Source organism: Trematomus bernacchii, unplaced genomic scaffold (assembly GCF_902827165.1).
Source record: "Trematomus bernacchii unplaced genomic scaffold, fTreBer1.1, whole genome shotgun sequence".
In the NCBI taxonomy this organism is placed as follows: Eukaryota; Metazoa; Chordata; class Actinopteri; order Perciformes; family Nototheniidae; genus Trematomus; species Trematomus bernacchii.
The window spans coordinates 7,639,740-7,656,982 of record NW_022988043.1 but is presented as its reverse complement, the minus strand read 5'-3'; the positions used below and the strand labels follow the sequence as shown (position 1 = coordinate 7,656,982).

Below are 17,243 nucleotides of genomic sequence, written 5' to 3'. Positions count from 1 at the left end.
TTTCTATATTTATGTTTCTTATATTTCCATACATTAGATTTACGTTACCGTTTATAAATGTCTGACCAGCGGTTGCTCTGAATGGCGTCACGACTACAACGGACACCTGGATCTCTGATTGGTTCAGAGCTCTCATCCGGGTACTGCGCTAGAACGAGCCCATCAGCTAAAGGTACCAATATGGCGGAGGTAAGAGGGAAAACAGGGGAGAAGCAATCGATCTTAAGTCGATATTTTTAAATGTTGTGTACTGTATTTTTCATTTCTATGTTATCGATTGAAGAAACAATAGTTTTTGCCTTCTTTATAGCGTGTTTCGTGTCATAATGCTCATTTTAATTCCTCTTAAATATGCTTGAATGTCTCGACTGATCCTTCACTACAAGGCCGCTGCGCCTCGCTCAGCTGCTTTGGTGTAGCGGTTGTGTAAATTGATACGTAAAATGTACGTTAGCTTGTTGGTTAAAGGAAATAAACGATTATTTCGTGTTTGTTATGAATGGAAATACAGTTTTTCTATTTGGGCAAAATAAGCAGCACATGTATAGTAAAGACCTACCAACTATATCGATTGCCGGACCGAGCAAACGAAATTAGTGTTTACATTTTTCGATGCATAACGTTACCAGTAAGCTTTGGGGTTAGCTTGCTGGCTAGCTAACTGTTTCAGGAGCCGACACTGCGTAAATCATCATGTCCTTCTAAATAGGTTTCTCTATTTTGAACTCGGCTGTCTCGTACGAAACGAATTGTTTCAATTTCAGAGTAAAAAGGCATATTTTGCTCACAATTGTCTAGCGTTCAACCGCGGCTAACATTTCATTAGCCACCTATTTCAGGTAACGCTAGCGGTAAATGCCGCTCTTCTGACCTATTATTAACTCTCTTCGGTTGTCCTAATACAGTCTATAAAATGCAATGTTCATAATCTGCCTAATGGAATATCTCAGTCTAATATGTGGCATAATAGTTGATTCGTGTCTCAACTCATTTTTTATTCTGGTTTTATTAATTTGCAGGCTTCCCTAGGGAGTTCAAGTCCAGGTAAGAACACCTCTGCCATAACAGTAACAGTATACACATGTACTTAAGTTAATGTATCTATATTCTAAGGACACCACTTTGCATCCCATTGACAAAATAAGAAAATGGCTTTCACATTGATATGATGCTTTGCTAACTGTAATACAGTAACTATGTGAATGTGTATGTTTAAGTATGCATCTTTAGTATAAAACCAGAGTATATGTGGGAAGCATTCATGATTTTTTTTTCTTTCCCTCTCACTCAGTTGGCTCTTTATCGTCAGAGGACCATGACTTTGATCCAACAGCAGAAATGTTAGTTCATGAGTATGATGACGAGAGGACTCTGGAGGAGGAAGAGTCTCAGGAGGGAGGGAGGAATTTCAGCTCAGAGATTGCAGATCTTGAAAAGGTAAACTAATAATTCACCAAATGTATTAACACAGGATTTACCTATGTAAATGTAACAGATTCTGTGATTTTTAAATAGTAAAATGTGTGTGCCAATATAAAAATGTATGTATGATGACACTGTTGTTACTGAAAAAAAGGGAAGACATTGTAACAAAATTACATTTGGTTGTGGGACCTTAATGATGTTAAGAAAAAGTTGTATAATAAGTAGCTTCAGATTTAGCAAACACAAATATAGATCTAGTATATAGTGGAAACCAGAAGCTTTTTCATTTGGAATGTTTTAGTTTTGATCACATAGGGAACATGCAATAATGCTTTACTTAATTTATAGTTATAAATACAATAAAGTATTAAGTACTAACTTGTCCTTTCTTGTTTCCACCAGGAGGGGAACATGCCTTTGGAGGAACTGTTGGCTATCTATCGCTATGAGGCCTCTGCGGGCTCCAGTATAGACAGCTCGTCTGGAGACCTCACTGATGAGCTGCCTGACATGACTCTAGATAAGGTACATAATTGCTGTAGTTAATTCATTGTTTTTGAAAAATAATTAGATGTAATATGTATTCATCTTCAATTTATTTTTTAATATCCTGTTGTTTACCCTTGGTCTGCCCCAGTATACAATGGATATGATTATTTTTTTCTAGGAGGAAATAGCTAAAGACCTGCTGTCCGGGGACTATGAGGAGGAGACCCAGTCCTCAGCTGACGATTTGACCCCCTCGGTCACCTCCCATGAGGCGACCGATTTCTTCCCAAGAACACTCAGATGTAAGTGGCATGTGCTGAACATTTATTTCTTGTCTGTAGCTTTTCAGGATTACAGTTTTTCATCCAATGCCATGCAATAACTAAAAAAGACATTCAAACAACTACTATCTATTTAATGAAAAATACATAATTTATTAATTCAGACCATTTAGTTCATTACTCCCCTTATCTTTTTGCCATTTAAATGTCAGAATAGAGTTTCACTCCAGTTTCCTGAAGCCCACAGTGACGTCATAGGTTCTCTTGTATCAGATCCTATTTCAATACTTAGAGATTCTCTGTTAACTTTAACATGAGACAAAGAAAGGCACCAAATCTTCACAATTCAGAAGCTGAACTAATTACAGTGGTATTTTATTTGAAAAATTACAAACATTAATCAATTATTAAAATAGTTGCTGCTTAAGTGATGTTAGTTGACTTATTGTTAATTACAGTTATGTAGTTACTCAAATACAATAACATATTTAAATACATTTGTAATTTTAAATACCCTTTTCTTTTAAATAAAAAATAGCTGCACACACAAAAGGTAAAGAGCCATCTCTCACGTTTGGGCAAATAATCCATATATATGTTAAATGTACAATTGATACCTTGAAATATTCACAATTAAAGTGCTGAAACCCCAGCAGTTTAGCATTTTTGGTTAAGCTGCTTGAGTGCGATAAATATTTTTTTATAAAAATGCAATTAATTTTCCGTCTATTTGCCTAATAGACTAATTGTTTCAGCACTGGGACATATTTGTAAATGGTACAATAGTATGTGTATATATATTTACATATAATATATACTTTGAGCTTACCAAGCAATTAAGATGAAGTTGGTTAAGTTAGATTACATTTTCTTTAAATTATTATTATTATAGTACCAAAATGGACTCAACGTTTGGGTGGTAAATCATAAATCCTTGGCACACATGTGGTGCCATTTCAATTCATAAATGTCACGGTATTAATATGTTGTTTATTATTCCAACAGCCAATGCAATCTTTGATGGTGATAAAGAGTCAGAGTGTGATGAAGATGGCCCAAGTCCAGAGGACTCCAGAAAGGTAAATACAACTTTCTAGAACACATTAAGAGAGGAATACTGAAAGATTCATTAATGCTTAAGTTGAATAAACAATGGTTTGCTAAACATGCTCTGTATTGTCTTTTGTTGTATTTTTATCATAGGAAATAATGGTGGGAGCCCAGTTCCAAGCAGAGGTTCCTTCTGGCCTCTGTCACTACAAAGATGGAGAGAAAGGTGACTGCTGCTCTTCTGTTTTCAGCCATGTGTCCCTGCACAATGTTTCTCTACATACAAAAAGACAACATGATATGAACACGGTAACTAATCTTTCTGTAATGTACTTTGATACGCAGTTTATGAGGATGAAGACGAGTTATTGTGGAGGCCAGGTATATTGGCAGAAAACAAGGTTAGGACTTTCCTGTCAGACGTTTTGTCACGGACGTCAGATGAAAAGATGGGATGTGACAAACCATGGATGCATGTTCGAGATAATGAGCAGGTCAGTCATGTCTTTTATTTATCAATCCTTTCATGTTGTAACACAATGATGAGCATGGCAGTAGGAATGTTTGTGACTTCAGTGTTAGACTTTCATTCACAATCTACTGTAAGAATTCTGCTGTTCAAAAATATTTGTTTTTTAAGGTACACCTTATTTATGTTTGCAATATAATATAGTCTTGACCTCTCCGCTTTTTCCACATAGGCTTTGTTTGAGCTTGTCAAGGTCAACTACAACACTCGCGAAGCACTAGAGAGACACTGCAGCCGTGTAAAGTCCTCAAAAGGTAAGCACAGGGAAGGATGTCCCAATGCATGCAAGAAGAATATTTCTGACACGTGAAAAGAAGAATTTATGTTAAACTGCCACTATTGGCGAATCTTGTTTCCCAACGTTTTCATTATCTGTAAAGTAGCACCTGCAGACTTGGCTATTCTTTGCTCACCTTTTTCATATCCAACACATTTGCACTGGTTCTAAAGTAAAAGGAAGCATTAACTGACTGATTATCGTGCAATGAGCTACACTGGCAATACATTTGATGCAGCAATTAAAACCCATCTTGCAGAGGAACACACAGTATTGACAAATCCATATAGTTGTGCATGTCTGTACCCGTTGTGCTGTTTATTTAGAACCGTAAACCCAAATGGGAGAGTACTTATTATGTGTCCCTAATTTACTTAAGGAGAAGCAAAAGTTCCAGGACCACCTTTTGTGTCCAACAACAATCCAATACCTCGACATTGTTGCTCTAAAAAGAAAATGATGGGTTTCACAGATGTATTTTGGATTACAAGGCTGTTGTCTGTCATTAAATTGAACGATGTACAGGGGAAGGTACTTTTCATTGCAATGATTTTTTATTAGTATCATGTGTTTTACATTTTTTGTCAGGATGTTTTGAATAACTAAGGATTGGTTTAACAAATGTCTGGTTTCATTTCAGAAAAATCACCTCCATGGTCAGAAGAGGAATGCAAAAACTTTGAGCACGCACTACAGATGTATGACAAGAACTTTCACCTTATACAGAAACACAAAGTGAGTATTATTTCATGTTATTAGGTGATTTCCCTTCTACAAGCGCGAAAAGGTACATGTACATAGCTGGGAAAGTTTCTCATGTCTGTCTTTCCCCCCTCAGGTCGCAACACGAACCGTAGCTGAATGTGTGGCGTTTTACTACATGTGGAAGAAGTCGGAGCGCTTTGACTTCTTTGTGCAGCAGAATCGGTTTGGGAAGAAAAAGTACAGCAGCTATCCCGGCGTCACGTAAGTTTCATAATGAGTACATTGGTGTTTCATTACTTTATGTTTATGCTCACGTGTGATACAATGAGCTCTGAAGGAACGTACAGTTTACATGACCCTCTGTTTCCAGAGACCTGATGGACCGGCTGGTGGACGAGGCGGAGGGTCTGGCCGTGGACAGTTCCTCCTCGGTGTGTTCAGGAGCCGGAGGAGGAAGGATGGAGAGTACCACCGACCAGCAGCTCAGCCTCCTCAACTCCATCACCGCCAGCGACCTCACAGGTCAGTCCTGGCACTTAGTGAAGCATACTACACCCTTGGATTTTTCTCCTAGTATACTGTAATATTACATTTTTATGGCATATTCTATAAGATAAGATAAGGGGTACTTTATTGATCCCAAATTGGGGGAATGTTTGCATTGCAACAGCATAAAGAACAACACAACAAAACAAGGCATTGCCCATAAGTAGACATTTAAAGAGTAGAAATAAGCAATAATAGAATTTAAACATCTCAAAATTGAATTAAAGCACCATTAAAAGTAGAAAATATACAGTAGACCGAGAAGATGATACAAATTCTATAAACTCTGACAATAAAACACTATTGAAGGGCTTTAGACACTATATATAAAGCAGGAAAATACAATATAAAGCAGGAAAATGATGCTATGACATTCTTCATACTATACTTTTAAACAAAAAGTTGTATGACTGGAGTCGCTTACTGCTTCCAGTTGTTGATGGTAACTGAGTGTCCTGTCTCTTTGCAGCGTTGAGCAACACTGTAGCCACAGTGTGTAACCCAGCGGAGGTGGGCTGCATGGACTCCTACAGCTTCCCTCCACTGGAGAGTCTCCATCGAGGGTCCCTCAACCACGGCGAATCCCTCGGGTTCCCTTCCAACGGTGCAGACCCAGACTGCCTCAACATGCTGGACGCCGGCTTCTACCACTCGGACTGCGAGCGGCCCTCCAAGAGACTCAAGATGGCCCTGCCTGACTCCTTTATCAATGACGTGTCTGTGGGTAACCTTGGGGTGGACTTCGAGACGCGGCGGACAACGACGCACCACCATCGAATCACCGGCGCGAAAATGGCAGTGTCCGTCACAGACTTTGGGAGCTTGGCTGGGAGCGGCGAGCCCAACGGCTTTCTGGGAGCACACGCACGGCACCACACACAGCACAGCGCAGCACTTCAGTCAGAGTGATCTTCATCCCTTGTTCTTCCCTTTTGAAACCCCTTATCCCGCTTGTACATAAGACTGACCTCACTGGGGGATCTGATTTGTTTAAATTTTATTATATATATCTATATATCTATATATATATGTATATGAATATACTTTTTGTTTTCATTTTTTGTGTAATATGACATCAGTGATGTCTTATCATATAGAACTAAAATCTTGATTTCTCTCAAGAGTTTATATAGCCATTTATTTTATTCTGTTTTTGCGGTCTTGAGATGTAACGTCCATGTACAGTGGGGCCCAGAGGCTGCAGTAGGAGAGCTGTGATTCTTCCTTCCTCACATCTTCAGAGCTACAGTATGTTATCCTGCCATTCTTTACAGCTGCCAAAAACGGCTCAGTATTTAGTTGCTTGTCTTTGCTGTTTGAAGTGGTACTTTTTTGTGTGTGTTTGGTTTACAGGTACATTTAGGTAACCAGGCTGGTGCAAATGGTTGTATTTGCCCCCATATAAACCTGGCTAGATATTGTATGAAGAGCAACACTAGCATGGAGATTGGCTTGAGAGCAGGACGGTGGTGGCATCAGCTGCTCAGGCCTCCCAGAATGTTTGTTTGTTTTTCTTTTCTCCTGTGGAAGCCTGTCTGCAGTTGGTCTGCTTGTTTACTTTGAAACTGTTTAAAGTGGCCAAACTGGAACATGTGCATGTTTGCAAAAGTTTTAAACAATATGTATATTTCCATTTAGTGAAACCTAATCCTTAGACCTTTATTCATTTCCAATTCCAAGCTGATGGAGAATTCCTGTGCAGAGGAACATATTGGCACCTTGTTCTGCAGTTGGATATCAAGTTATTTTTGTAATCCTGCTTCTTCGTAGGAGTGTAACATTCAATCAATTAAACCATGATTGCAATGCAAAGATATTAGTTAATATCATTTAAAGGTGGATATCATCAGGCACTGTAATGTGTGTATTTATTACCATATACTTTAACTTTTTTGTGAGATTTTGTTAATCCTTTAATTCATGCTAGCTATTCTTAGGCAACTGTACATGTTTTAGTTGCAGAAAAACATGTTAGATCTGCTCCTAAATCAAGTAATGCCATTTCAGACCACTGAGCAAGCGTGGGTAAACCTGCTAGCAGTATTATCTTTTTATTTTATTTAAAGCCACTCAGTTTTGTATTTAACCTCTGCCTAACCTGTACGGCCTAGAGAATGCCTTGTATAATCTAGCCGACAGTTTCTTGGAGTTTAGTAGCAGAAATGGAGCTGTTGTCTCTTGACTGAAGTCCATAATTGTGAATTGTAAAATGTTTAGCAGGTCATTGTCGGTTGATTGGATGCAGTAGTAGTGTTTACTTAATTTATCTATGCATTGTGCTATGAATAATTAGTTTATTTCAGGGGTACATCATGTTTGTCATGTCCATAGATCTTGTTCTCCACCATAATGTGTGTACAGACAGAATTCATGCTTCTAAACCATTACGTTTGATTAATTAATTTTTAAGCCCAGCATCAGAGGAGATATTCACATCTGTGTTTCATGTAAATAATTAGCAAATAGCCTTTAAAAGTCTATGAACTGACCTCTTAAACTTGTGAATCTATGTTGATACAAAGGTTTTAATTTGATTCCTTGTCAAAAGGCAATAATTTGTAGATATGTACAGATATTATGGGTTTTGCATTTTACCAGTTGACTTGGTGTATGAATTAGTTTCTCCTTGGAGAGTCAGGACCCCAGGACTCAGCTGAACCCACGCATGCCAGCTGTGTCTGTTCTCAAGTGTACCACTGAAACGGCTTTACCTGGACACGTATTGATATTATTCAATGTTTCAATTTTGCCTTCAAAACATTCAGCCATGTGTAAAAGGCGGTCATCTCTCTTTACATCAAATTTTCCTCCTTTTTTTTCAACATGTCGTCTATGTTTGTCTTTTTGGTAAAGGGATGGTCGCTGCTCAAAGTATGTGGAGAGCTAGTTTCTCTTTTAATGCAATGTGCATAATGCAGTAGGTCCTCCAAGCTCTTCTAGCTTTAGCAGTGCAGTGATATTTATTTCACCTGTGGTTTGTACAAAGACTCAGAAAAACTGTCAGAATGTAAAGGCCATTACGTAGTAGAAGTAGGTTTTTCAACACCCTGTGAACTCTCAAATGTGATATTTTATTGATATCTCTGGCTTGAGACTTGTGTGTGCAAGAAAGCACTTAACACATTTATTTTATATTTTGTATTGTGTTTTGAAGATTTAAAAAGGAAAACAATTATAGCAGTTGTGGTTTTCAAACAGAAAACTGAGTCCTTAGATAAAAACCAAAACACCTTTATGAATAAAAACCTACAAAACATAAAAATGTATATCCAGAAATATAGACAATCAAAAATTCACTAAGAGAAATGTTCGAGAAGCTATCTTTATTGTTTATAAGAATTGTACATAAACATTGAGTTTTTTTTTTTTTTTTTGTTAAACATTATTTTGTATTTTCTGTTGTACTTTAATACCTTGTGTACAGATCCAGAAATAAAGCTCTGGAAAAAGTTAAAAGATGATTGCTTGTTCTTTAATATTCCAAGGAGGTTTCACCAATAAGGAAGGATTGTTTCTGTAAAGAGTTCCAAACTGATATTGACAGTATGATATAGTTTTCTGAGCAACAGTACATTGGATGTAAGCCGTGTGAATTGGTTGAAAGAAGATTCAAAATCACCCAAAAAGTGATCGTCTCCAGTCTCAGGACCAAACTGCATATTCTGTTGAAGCTAGTTAGTGCCTTGAGCGGAGATAATCAATATAAAAATGTACGTTAATTAGTTTCTCAATTAGTAGTTGATGGTCTTCTGACAGGAATGGGAATAGTAAGAAAGTCCTCAGCCAGGGTCACTTCCACACCAGTGTCCTGTAGAGCGTCTTCCGCCTGTCTCTTGAGCTCTGAGACTTCGTCCTCGTCCCCTTCCTTCTGCAGAGAGCAGGGTTTGTACCTCTGGCTGAAGTGGTACAGCACCAGCCTCTGCACACAGCACGCCCGAGCCACTGCTGCTGCCATCCCAGGAGTACTGTGTCCGTGGTCCACGGCCTTCTCTCGGTGCTCGTCCCCGAGCGTGGCCTCGTGGACCAGAATGTCCGCTCCCTTGCACAACAGCAGTGCTCCGTCACCAAGCACTGAGCTGCAGTCCCCGAAAATGCAAACTTTCCTCCCAGGAATGTTTCCTTCCAGCACCTCTTGAGGCAGAATGACACGCCCGTTCTCCATGGTTACAGCCTCACCAGCTTTCAGACGCCCGTAATGAGGCCCTGGCTTCACACCTGCGGCACACAAAAAATGAACAATCACAATAATCCATAATGCAAAATGTAACAAAAGAAGTCACAGAAATGCAAAGGGAAAGAAGTCAGTATGAAAACACTCATATTTGGAAAGGTAGCTGTGGATTATCATGCAAAGGTGTAAACAAAATAGTTTCCAAGCACGGATAAAGACACTGAGCTCACTAACCTAGTTCCTTTAGGAGTTCCGTCTTCAGTCTTCCCGGTCGATCATGCTCCTGAATGCAAAAACCAAAGGAGGGGATGCGGTGGAACAACCTGAAGGCCTTGACCACAAACTTCTTGTCTTCAAAGAGGAAGTACGAGTCAGTGGAGACATCCAGCGAGATGGTCCTGCCCGGCTGCTCCTGTGGGTGCAGAGGACAGCTCTCCGCTGTCATCTAAAGACACAACACAAAACTTCAAAGATAAGACATGATTTGTATTGGTGAGGAAATGTTCTCTTATATATTTAAATAAATACATGGAAACCAAGGTAAAATAAGGCTAATTTAATTAGTTCACATTGGGACAAAGGTTTTAAATTATACATATTAACAATGCAAACTAATGGCGCATTTCCACTACAGGGCCTCGCTCGGCCTCGCTCGGTATGGCTAGGCCTCGTTAGGCCTTGTTAGGACTGGCTCACTTTATGCTGCGTTTCCATTACAGTTTAGGAACTGGGGTAGTATCTATAGTAACGCAGTGTAGGCGGAGCCGTGACGTAATCTTCAATGAGAACCACAGAAAAACAACATCAGCCGTTAGCTGTTAGCCCTCAGAGCTCACAGCTCCTCATATCTGTTCAGAAACTAGACAAAAGTTAAACAAGTACAAACCACAGACTGTCTGTGTCATGGCGAATACAGTCGCTGGTTTATTTATGTCTGTATAGGCCGTTGTGAGTGTGGACGGTCGGAGCATATACTGCGTTAGCTTCGCCGATCGCCATTTAGAAAACACGCATTTAAGTAAGGAGATTTGTGTTTGGTAGATTATTTCTTTGCTGTAACAATGCTTCTTGGCAATATATCTTATACCGTTGGAAAGCCTGTTTTCTTACCTTTCAAATGGTGCCACATTTGTGAGGAACAAGCATTTGTGGGATGAGCAGCAGAGCTTAGTAGGTGGGTTGCACCCATGAAAAATGTGACAAATCTCCTCTGCCAATGTCAAACAGCAGCTACTCTCCGGTCTCGTACGGCTGCCAGGAGCCTCATTATGTTCAGAGCACTGGAACCTCAACATGTGGAGGAACATTATGTTCAGAGCACTGGAACCTCAACATGTGGAGGAACATTATGTTCAGAGCACTGGAACCTCAACATGTGGAGAAACATTATGTTCAGAGCACTGGAACCTCAACATGTGGAGGAACATTATATTCAGAGCACTGGAACCTCAACATGTGGAGGAACATTATGTTCAGAGCACTGGAACCTCAACATGTGGAGGAACATTATGTTCAGAGCACTGGAACCTCAACATGTGGAGAAACATTATGTTCAGAGCACTGGAACCTCAACATGTGGAGGAACATTATATTCAGAGCACTGGAACCTCAACATGTGGAGGAACATTATATTCAGAGCACTGGAACCTCAACATGTGGAGGAACATTATGTTCAGAGCACTGGAACCTCAACATGTGGAGGAACATTATGTTCAGAGCACTGGAACCTCAACATGTGGAGGAACATTATGTTCAGAGCACTGGAACCTCAACATGTGGAGGAACATTATATTCAGAGCACTGGAACCTCAACATGTGGAGGAACATTATGTTCAGAGCACTGGAACCTCAACATGTGGAGGAACATTATGTTCAGAGCACTGGAACCTCAACATGTGGAGGAACATTATATTCAGAGCACTGGAACCTCAACATGTGGAGGAACATTATGTTCAGAGCACTGGAACCTCAACATGTGGAGGAACATTATGTTCAGAGCACTGGAACCCTCAACATGTGGAGGAACATTATGTTCAGAGCACTGGAACCTCAACATGTGGAGAAACATTATGTTCAGAGCACTGGAACCTCAACATGTGGAGGAACATTATATTCAGAGCACTGGAACCTCAACATGTGGAGGAACATTATATTCAGAGCACTGGAACCTCAACATGTGGAGGAACATTATATTCAGAGCACTGGAACCTCAACATGTGGAGGAACATTATGTTCAGAGCACTGGAACCTCAACATGTGGAGGAACATTATGTGCAGAGCACTGGAACCTCAACATGTGGAGGAACATTATGTTCAGAGCACTGGAACCTCAACATGTGGAGGAACATTATGTTCAGAGCACTGGAACCTCAACATGTGGAGGAACATTATGTGCAGAGCACTGGAACCTCAACATGTGGAGGAACATTATGTTCAGAGCACTAGAACCTCAACATGTGGAGGAACATTATGTTCAGAGCACTGGAACCTCAACATGTGAAGGAACATTATGTTCAGAGCACTGGAACCTCAACATGTGGAGGAACATTATATTCAGAGCACTGGAACCTCAACATGTGGAGGAACATTATGTTCAGCGCACTGGAACCTCAACATGTGGAGGAACATTATGTGCAGAGCACTGGAACCTCAACATGTGGAGGAACATTATGTGCAGAGCACTGGAACCTCAACATGTGGAGGAACATTATGTTCAGAGCACTGGAACCTCAACATGTGGAGGAACATTATGTTCAGAGCACTGGAACCTCAACATGTGAAGGAACATTATGTTCAGAGCACTGGAACCTCAACATGTGGAGGAACATTATATTCAGAGCACTGGAACCTCAACATGTGGAGGAACATTATGTTCAGCGCACTGGAACCTCAACATGTGGAGGAACATTATGTTCAGAGCACTGGAACCTCAACATGTGGAGGAACATTATGTTCAGAGCACTGGAACCTCAACATGTGGAGGAACATTATGTTCAGAGCACTGGAACCTCAACATGTGGAGGAACATTATGTTCAGAGCACTGGAACCTCAACATGTGGAGGAACATTGTATTCAGAGCACTGGAACCTCAACATGTGGAGGAACATTATGTTCAGAGCACTGGAACCTCAACATGTGGAGGAACATTATATTCAGAGAACTGGAACCTCAACATGTGGAGGAACATTATGTTCAGAGCACTGGAACCTCAACATGTGGAGAAACATTATATTCAGAGCACTGGAACCTCAACATGTGGAGGAACATTATATTCAGAGCACTGGAACCTCAACATGTGGAGGAACATTATATTCAGAGCACTGGAACCTCAACATGTGGAGGAACATTATGTTCAGAGCACTGGAACCTCAACATGTGGAGGAACATTATGTTCAGAGCATTGGAACCTCAACATGTGGAGGAACATTATATTCAGAGCACTGGAACCTCAACATGTGGAGGAACATTATGTTCAGAGCACTGGAACCTCAACATGTGGAGGAACATTATATTCAGAGCACTGGAACCTCAACATGTGGAGGAACATTATGTTCAGAGCACTGGAACCTCAACATGTGGAGGAACATTATGTTCAGAGCACTGGAACCTCAACATGTGGAGGAACATTATGTGCAGAGCACTGGAACCTCAACATGTGGAGGAACATTATATTCAGAGCACTGGAACCTCAACATGTGGAGGAACATTATATTCAGAGCACTGGAACCTCAACATGTGGAGGAACATTATATTCAGAGCACCGGAACCTCAACATGTGGAGGAACATTATATTCAGAGAACTGGAACCTCAACATGTGGAGGAACATTATATTCAGAGCACTGGAACCTCAACATGTGGAGGAACATTATATTCAGAGCACTGGAACCTCAACATGTGGAGGAACATTATGTTCAGAGCACTGGAACCTCAACATGTGGAGGAACATTATGTTCAGAGCACTGGAACCTCAACATGTGGAGGAACATTATGTGCAGAGCACTGGAACCTCAACATGTGGAGGAACATTATATTCAGAGCACTGGAACCTCAACATGTGGAGGAACATTATATTCAGAGCACTGGAACCTCAACATGTGGAGGAACATTATATTCAGAGCACCGGAACCTCAACATGTGGAGGAACATTATATTCAGAGAACTGGAACCTCAACATGTGGAGGAACATTATATTCAGAGCACTGGAACCTCAACATGTGGAGGAACATTATATTCAGAGCACTGGAACCTCAACATGTGGAGGAACATTATTTTTAGCGATGAGTCCAGATTCTGCCTACGGCACTTGGACTGTAGGGTCAGTGTGGAGAAGACGTGGAGAACGTGGATCAGCTTGGGCTGCTGTCAGAGTGACCAACACAACCACGTTGGCTGACTTGGGACAAATGCTGGTTGAAGAATGGGATGCCACAGCAGTGTGTGACCAGCATAAGGAGGAGAGGCTGTTGTGGCTGTGTGTGGTTCTTCCACATGCTACTGAGGCTGCTTGTTAAATGAATACATTGTTAATAAATCAATTGTTGCCAATATGTCTTGTTTCATCAGACTTGAATCATCCAATCTACCAAACAAGAGTCAACAGAAAAAAGTTGTTTGACATTCTTCACCGGCGCACCCCACATACTCAGCTCGGCTATTCTTCCCACAAATGCATGTTCCTCACAAATGTGGCACCATTTGAAAGGTAAGAAAACAGGCTTTCCAACTGTATAAGATTTACTTCCAAAAAGCATTGATACAACAAAGAAATAATCTACCAAACACAAATGTCCTTACTTTTTGTGTTAAGTATAAATATATAGTGTATATTGAAAGTGAGTTTTATTCTGTGTTAATAGAACTATTAAAAAGGTATGATTTATTATCAGTCAGAATAAAACAAAAATCAGCCACATACCTCCAGGCTGAGCTGTCCCTCCTCTGGACTCTGCTCAGCTGTGGGCTCCAGCTCATGTACTACAGAAAAATAAATGATTTATATAGGAAAAACACCTTTATATAGGAAAACATATATATATATTAAAAAAAAAATTCTTTCTTAAGTACAACAAATAAGGAACGAAGGCTGAAAAAGTGTTACAGTATTCCTAGAAAGACAAATAAACGTTAACATGAAAGCCAAAGCATAGATGTGGCTTGCCACTGATAACTCACAATCTGGTGACAACCACTTTAATTACTAAGGTAGTGGTTCAAATCTTAATGTGCAGAATTAAGAATGGAAGTACTGTACTATCTTGTCCTTAGAGGTGGGGTAGGTAATTCACTTCAGAAACACTTTTTGTTATATTCCATGGAATGCTCTTAACATCCCGATAGTAATGAATACATGAAATGCTTTGACAATAAATACATAAAAAATGTCATCTGTGGAAGCCGTAGTACTGTAAAAAGCACGACCAATCATTTTAGCCGGCCTGGCTAAAATAACTGGATGGCCTACCTGCCTGTCAACCTTCCATCTGTGCACAAACTTATCACAAACTTATTGGTCATGTGCACGTTCGTGTGTGTTGGAGGAGGGGCTCTGTAAGGAAGTCTGAAGGAAGAGGCAGATTTTTTCCGGTTGTGTACTTTCAAATTCTAGCGCACTTGAGCTGGTTTCTCCATTCTTACCTACCCTACCTTTAAGGTAGCACTGACAATCACAAATGCATAGAAAGTGCAACACATAGTTTACTTTGTTTGTGGTGAAACTCAGATAGCCAGTGTTTTTAGACTGCAGTAGGGCGGCCACATTAGAGGTCAGGTTGTTATTTTTCGACATACCTGCATAAGGGAAAAGCAGCTGTGATCCTGTGAGTCCCAGTGTCACCCTTAAAAAGTGCCGGAGGCCCCGGGGTCCGTAGATGTCCACACAGTTCAGGTTTTGCTGCTCGGGGTTGGTGTTGAGGCTCACAGTGCAAAGGAGACCAGGCAGACCGAACAGGTGGTCCCCGTGCAGGTGAGAGATGAAAACCTTGGTGATCCGACCTGGGTAGAAACACGTGACAGCATGACTTACAACAGGTACCTTAAGTGGAGAGAGCAGCGGACAGTTTGTCTAAAAAAGTTAGATTGGAAGTAGTACCATTGGATTCAAATGCAGCAAAAAAAGAAGGCTAAAATGACAGAATTGCACATCTTACTATACTATGAAAAATCTAAGGATTTAAAAGGTTTTCTTTGAAAATATAAATAATATGTATAGTTTATCCATCTCCCTAATCCTTAGAAACTTTGTAGTGAAAAAAGTCAGTGTACAAAATGACTTCTTAAGTAAATGTTTGTAAAAGTAGTAGTGATGAAAGTGTACAAGTATTACAGCTGCCAATGTTGTTGATTGTTATTTAATTTAAAAAATGGATATCCTTCATTGTATCCGATATGTTTTCTGAACTGTTGTGAAGTTAAGTCTTAGCTTTTTTGTAATGGAAAAGTATCAAGTTTCCATGACCATATGAGTTTAGTTTGTTTACCTTTTTCATGTGCTTGAACAAGTTTCAAGTACAGACGAGAATAATTCTAAAATATGTTGACTTAATGCAATTGTCCTCCACATTTAGGAAGGAAGTATGAACTTTCAGAGAAGCTACAACTTGCGGGTGGTAGGTAAGTGTTACATTAAAAAACACAGCATATTGTTTTGCAGCAGGACTGGGGGATCCAGGGACTCACCGGCTCGGAGCTGGCTCTTCATCAGCTGGGTCTGCGTCCCCTCCCCGCAGTCGAACAGCCAGCAGTCCCCCTCTGACCGCAGCACCAGAGCCGAGGCCCCGCGGTGAGGGGAGGGGTAGGCCGAGCCCGTCCCGAGGAACGTCATGTCCATGGTCATCCTCCAGCAGTGACCGGACAACAGGGGGAAACTGCCTACAACTGCATGCCATGCAACTGTAAACAACAGTCACACAGTGATGACGTAACACACGAGACGGTGCGGCGTTGACAAGAAGGTAGGACGTTTCTTGTTATATTAAAGTGTAAAGTCGAGTCTAAAAATGTAAAGTATGTAATAAAATATTAGGCCTACTAGGTTGAAAAAATATATATGAAAAATTCATAGTATAGTTTATCAAAAAATATTTAAAAAAGTTAAAGTATAGTTTGTTGAAAAATATTTAAGAAATGCCAGAATATAGTAGCCTAGGCTATGTCGAAAAATATATTTAAAAAAAGTCATGGTATAGTTTGTTGAAAAATATAAAAAAGTCATAGTATAGTTTGTTGAAAAATATATAAAAAAGTCATGGTATAGTTTGTTGAAAACAATACAAAAGGCATAGTATAGTATAACATATGAGAAAAAGTAATAAAATAGAATGTGAAAAATGTAATGAGGAAAGTAATAGTAGTCTATAGTTCTGTGTAAAATATTTTTTAAAACTCATAATATATATATTTTTTAAAAAGTCCATTATATAGACCGTAAAAAAATAGCAAATATATTTTAAGTAGCCTATAGGGTAGCATCTCGAAAAAATATAAAACAAGTCATAGTATTACTATGTTGAAAATATCATTTTTTTTAAAATCTCAATAAAAAGTATATATTCATAGTATATAGGGGTGTAATGGTTCACAAACATATCGGTTCGGTACGTTTTCGGTACAGCAAAAAAAAATGAGTAACATGCTTTTGTGAGCACAAACTAGAGGGGAACAGCCAACACCAGTGTGATTTTGGTGACGTTGTGACTGTCCTGGACAAAGTTGTAGGGGGGGGTGCCATATCTGGCAGGAGAAATACCTGCTCTGCTGAACATGTTATGTA

General features: G+C 39.8%; 2 protein-coding genes across 3 annotated transcripts; one reads left to right on the top strand and one right to left on the bottom strand.

The window, feature by feature from the left end:
* The first annotated feature begins 105 nt into the window (after positions 1-105).
* Positions 106-7,326, top strand: mier3b (mesoderm induction early response 1, family member 3 b). Of its 2 annotated transcripts, none has more exons than XM_034118167.1 (13): positions 106-189; positions 1,020-1,044; positions 1,292-1,437; positions 1,828-1,950; positions 2,093-2,216; positions 3,201-3,274; positions 3,399-3,471; positions 3,591-3,739; positions 3,947-4,028; positions 4,692-4,786; positions 4,890-5,017; positions 5,127-5,278; positions 5,772-7,326. In XM_034118167.1, exons 1-13 carry the CDS (start codon positions 181-183, stop codon positions 6,209-6,211), a joined length of 1,620 nt encoding a protein of 539 aa, XP_033974058.1. In that variant the 5' UTR covers positions 106-180; the 3' UTR covers positions 6,212-7,326. The 2 variants fall into 2 exon arrangements, with proteins under 2 accessions (XP_033974058.1, XP_033974059.1); XM_034118168.1 differs by having other exon boundaries at positions 149-172.
* A 1,323-nt stretch (positions 7,327-8,649) lies between these two features.
* Positions 8,650-16,396, bottom strand: elac1 (elaC ribonuclease Z 1). The gene is made up of 5 exons (XM_034118169.1): positions 16,151-16,396; positions 15,263-15,466; positions 14,391-14,449; positions 9,708-9,918; positions 8,650-9,517 (listed from the first exon to the last, which is right to left on the bottom strand). The coding sequence occupies exons 1-5, from the start codon at positions 16,305-16,307 to the stop codon at positions 9,030-9,032; spliced, it is 1,119 nt and encodes a 372-aa protein (XP_033974060.1). The 5' UTR covers positions 16,308-16,396; the 3' UTR covers positions 8,650-9,029.
* Positions 16,397-17,243: the final 847 nt, after the last annotated feature.

Bases quoted from the DNA above. Each gene is read 5' to 3' on its own strand.
- elac1 (XM_034118169.1), bottom strand. From the start codon at position 16,307: ATGACCATGGACATGACGTTCCTCGGGACGGGCTCGGCCTACCCCTCC. The intron at 15,467-16,150 runs GTGAGTCCCTGG...GTTTCTACCCAG, and splicing joins GAAGAGCCAGCTCCGAGCCG to GTCGGATCACCAAGGTTTTC. The intron at 9,518-9,707 runs GTTAGTGAGCTC...TGTGTGCCGCAG, and splicing joins GGAACTCCTAAAGGAACTAG to GTGTGAAGCCAGGGCCTCAT.
- mier3b (XM_034118167.1), top strand. The intron at 4,029-4,691 runs GTAAGCACAGGG...GTTTCATTTCAG, and splicing joins CCGTGTAAAGTCCTCAAAAG to AAAAATCACCTCCATGGTCA. The intron at 5,279-5,771 runs GTCAGTCCTGGC...GTCTCTTTGCAG, and splicing joins CACCGCCAGCGACCTCACAG to CGTTGAGCAACACTGTAGCC.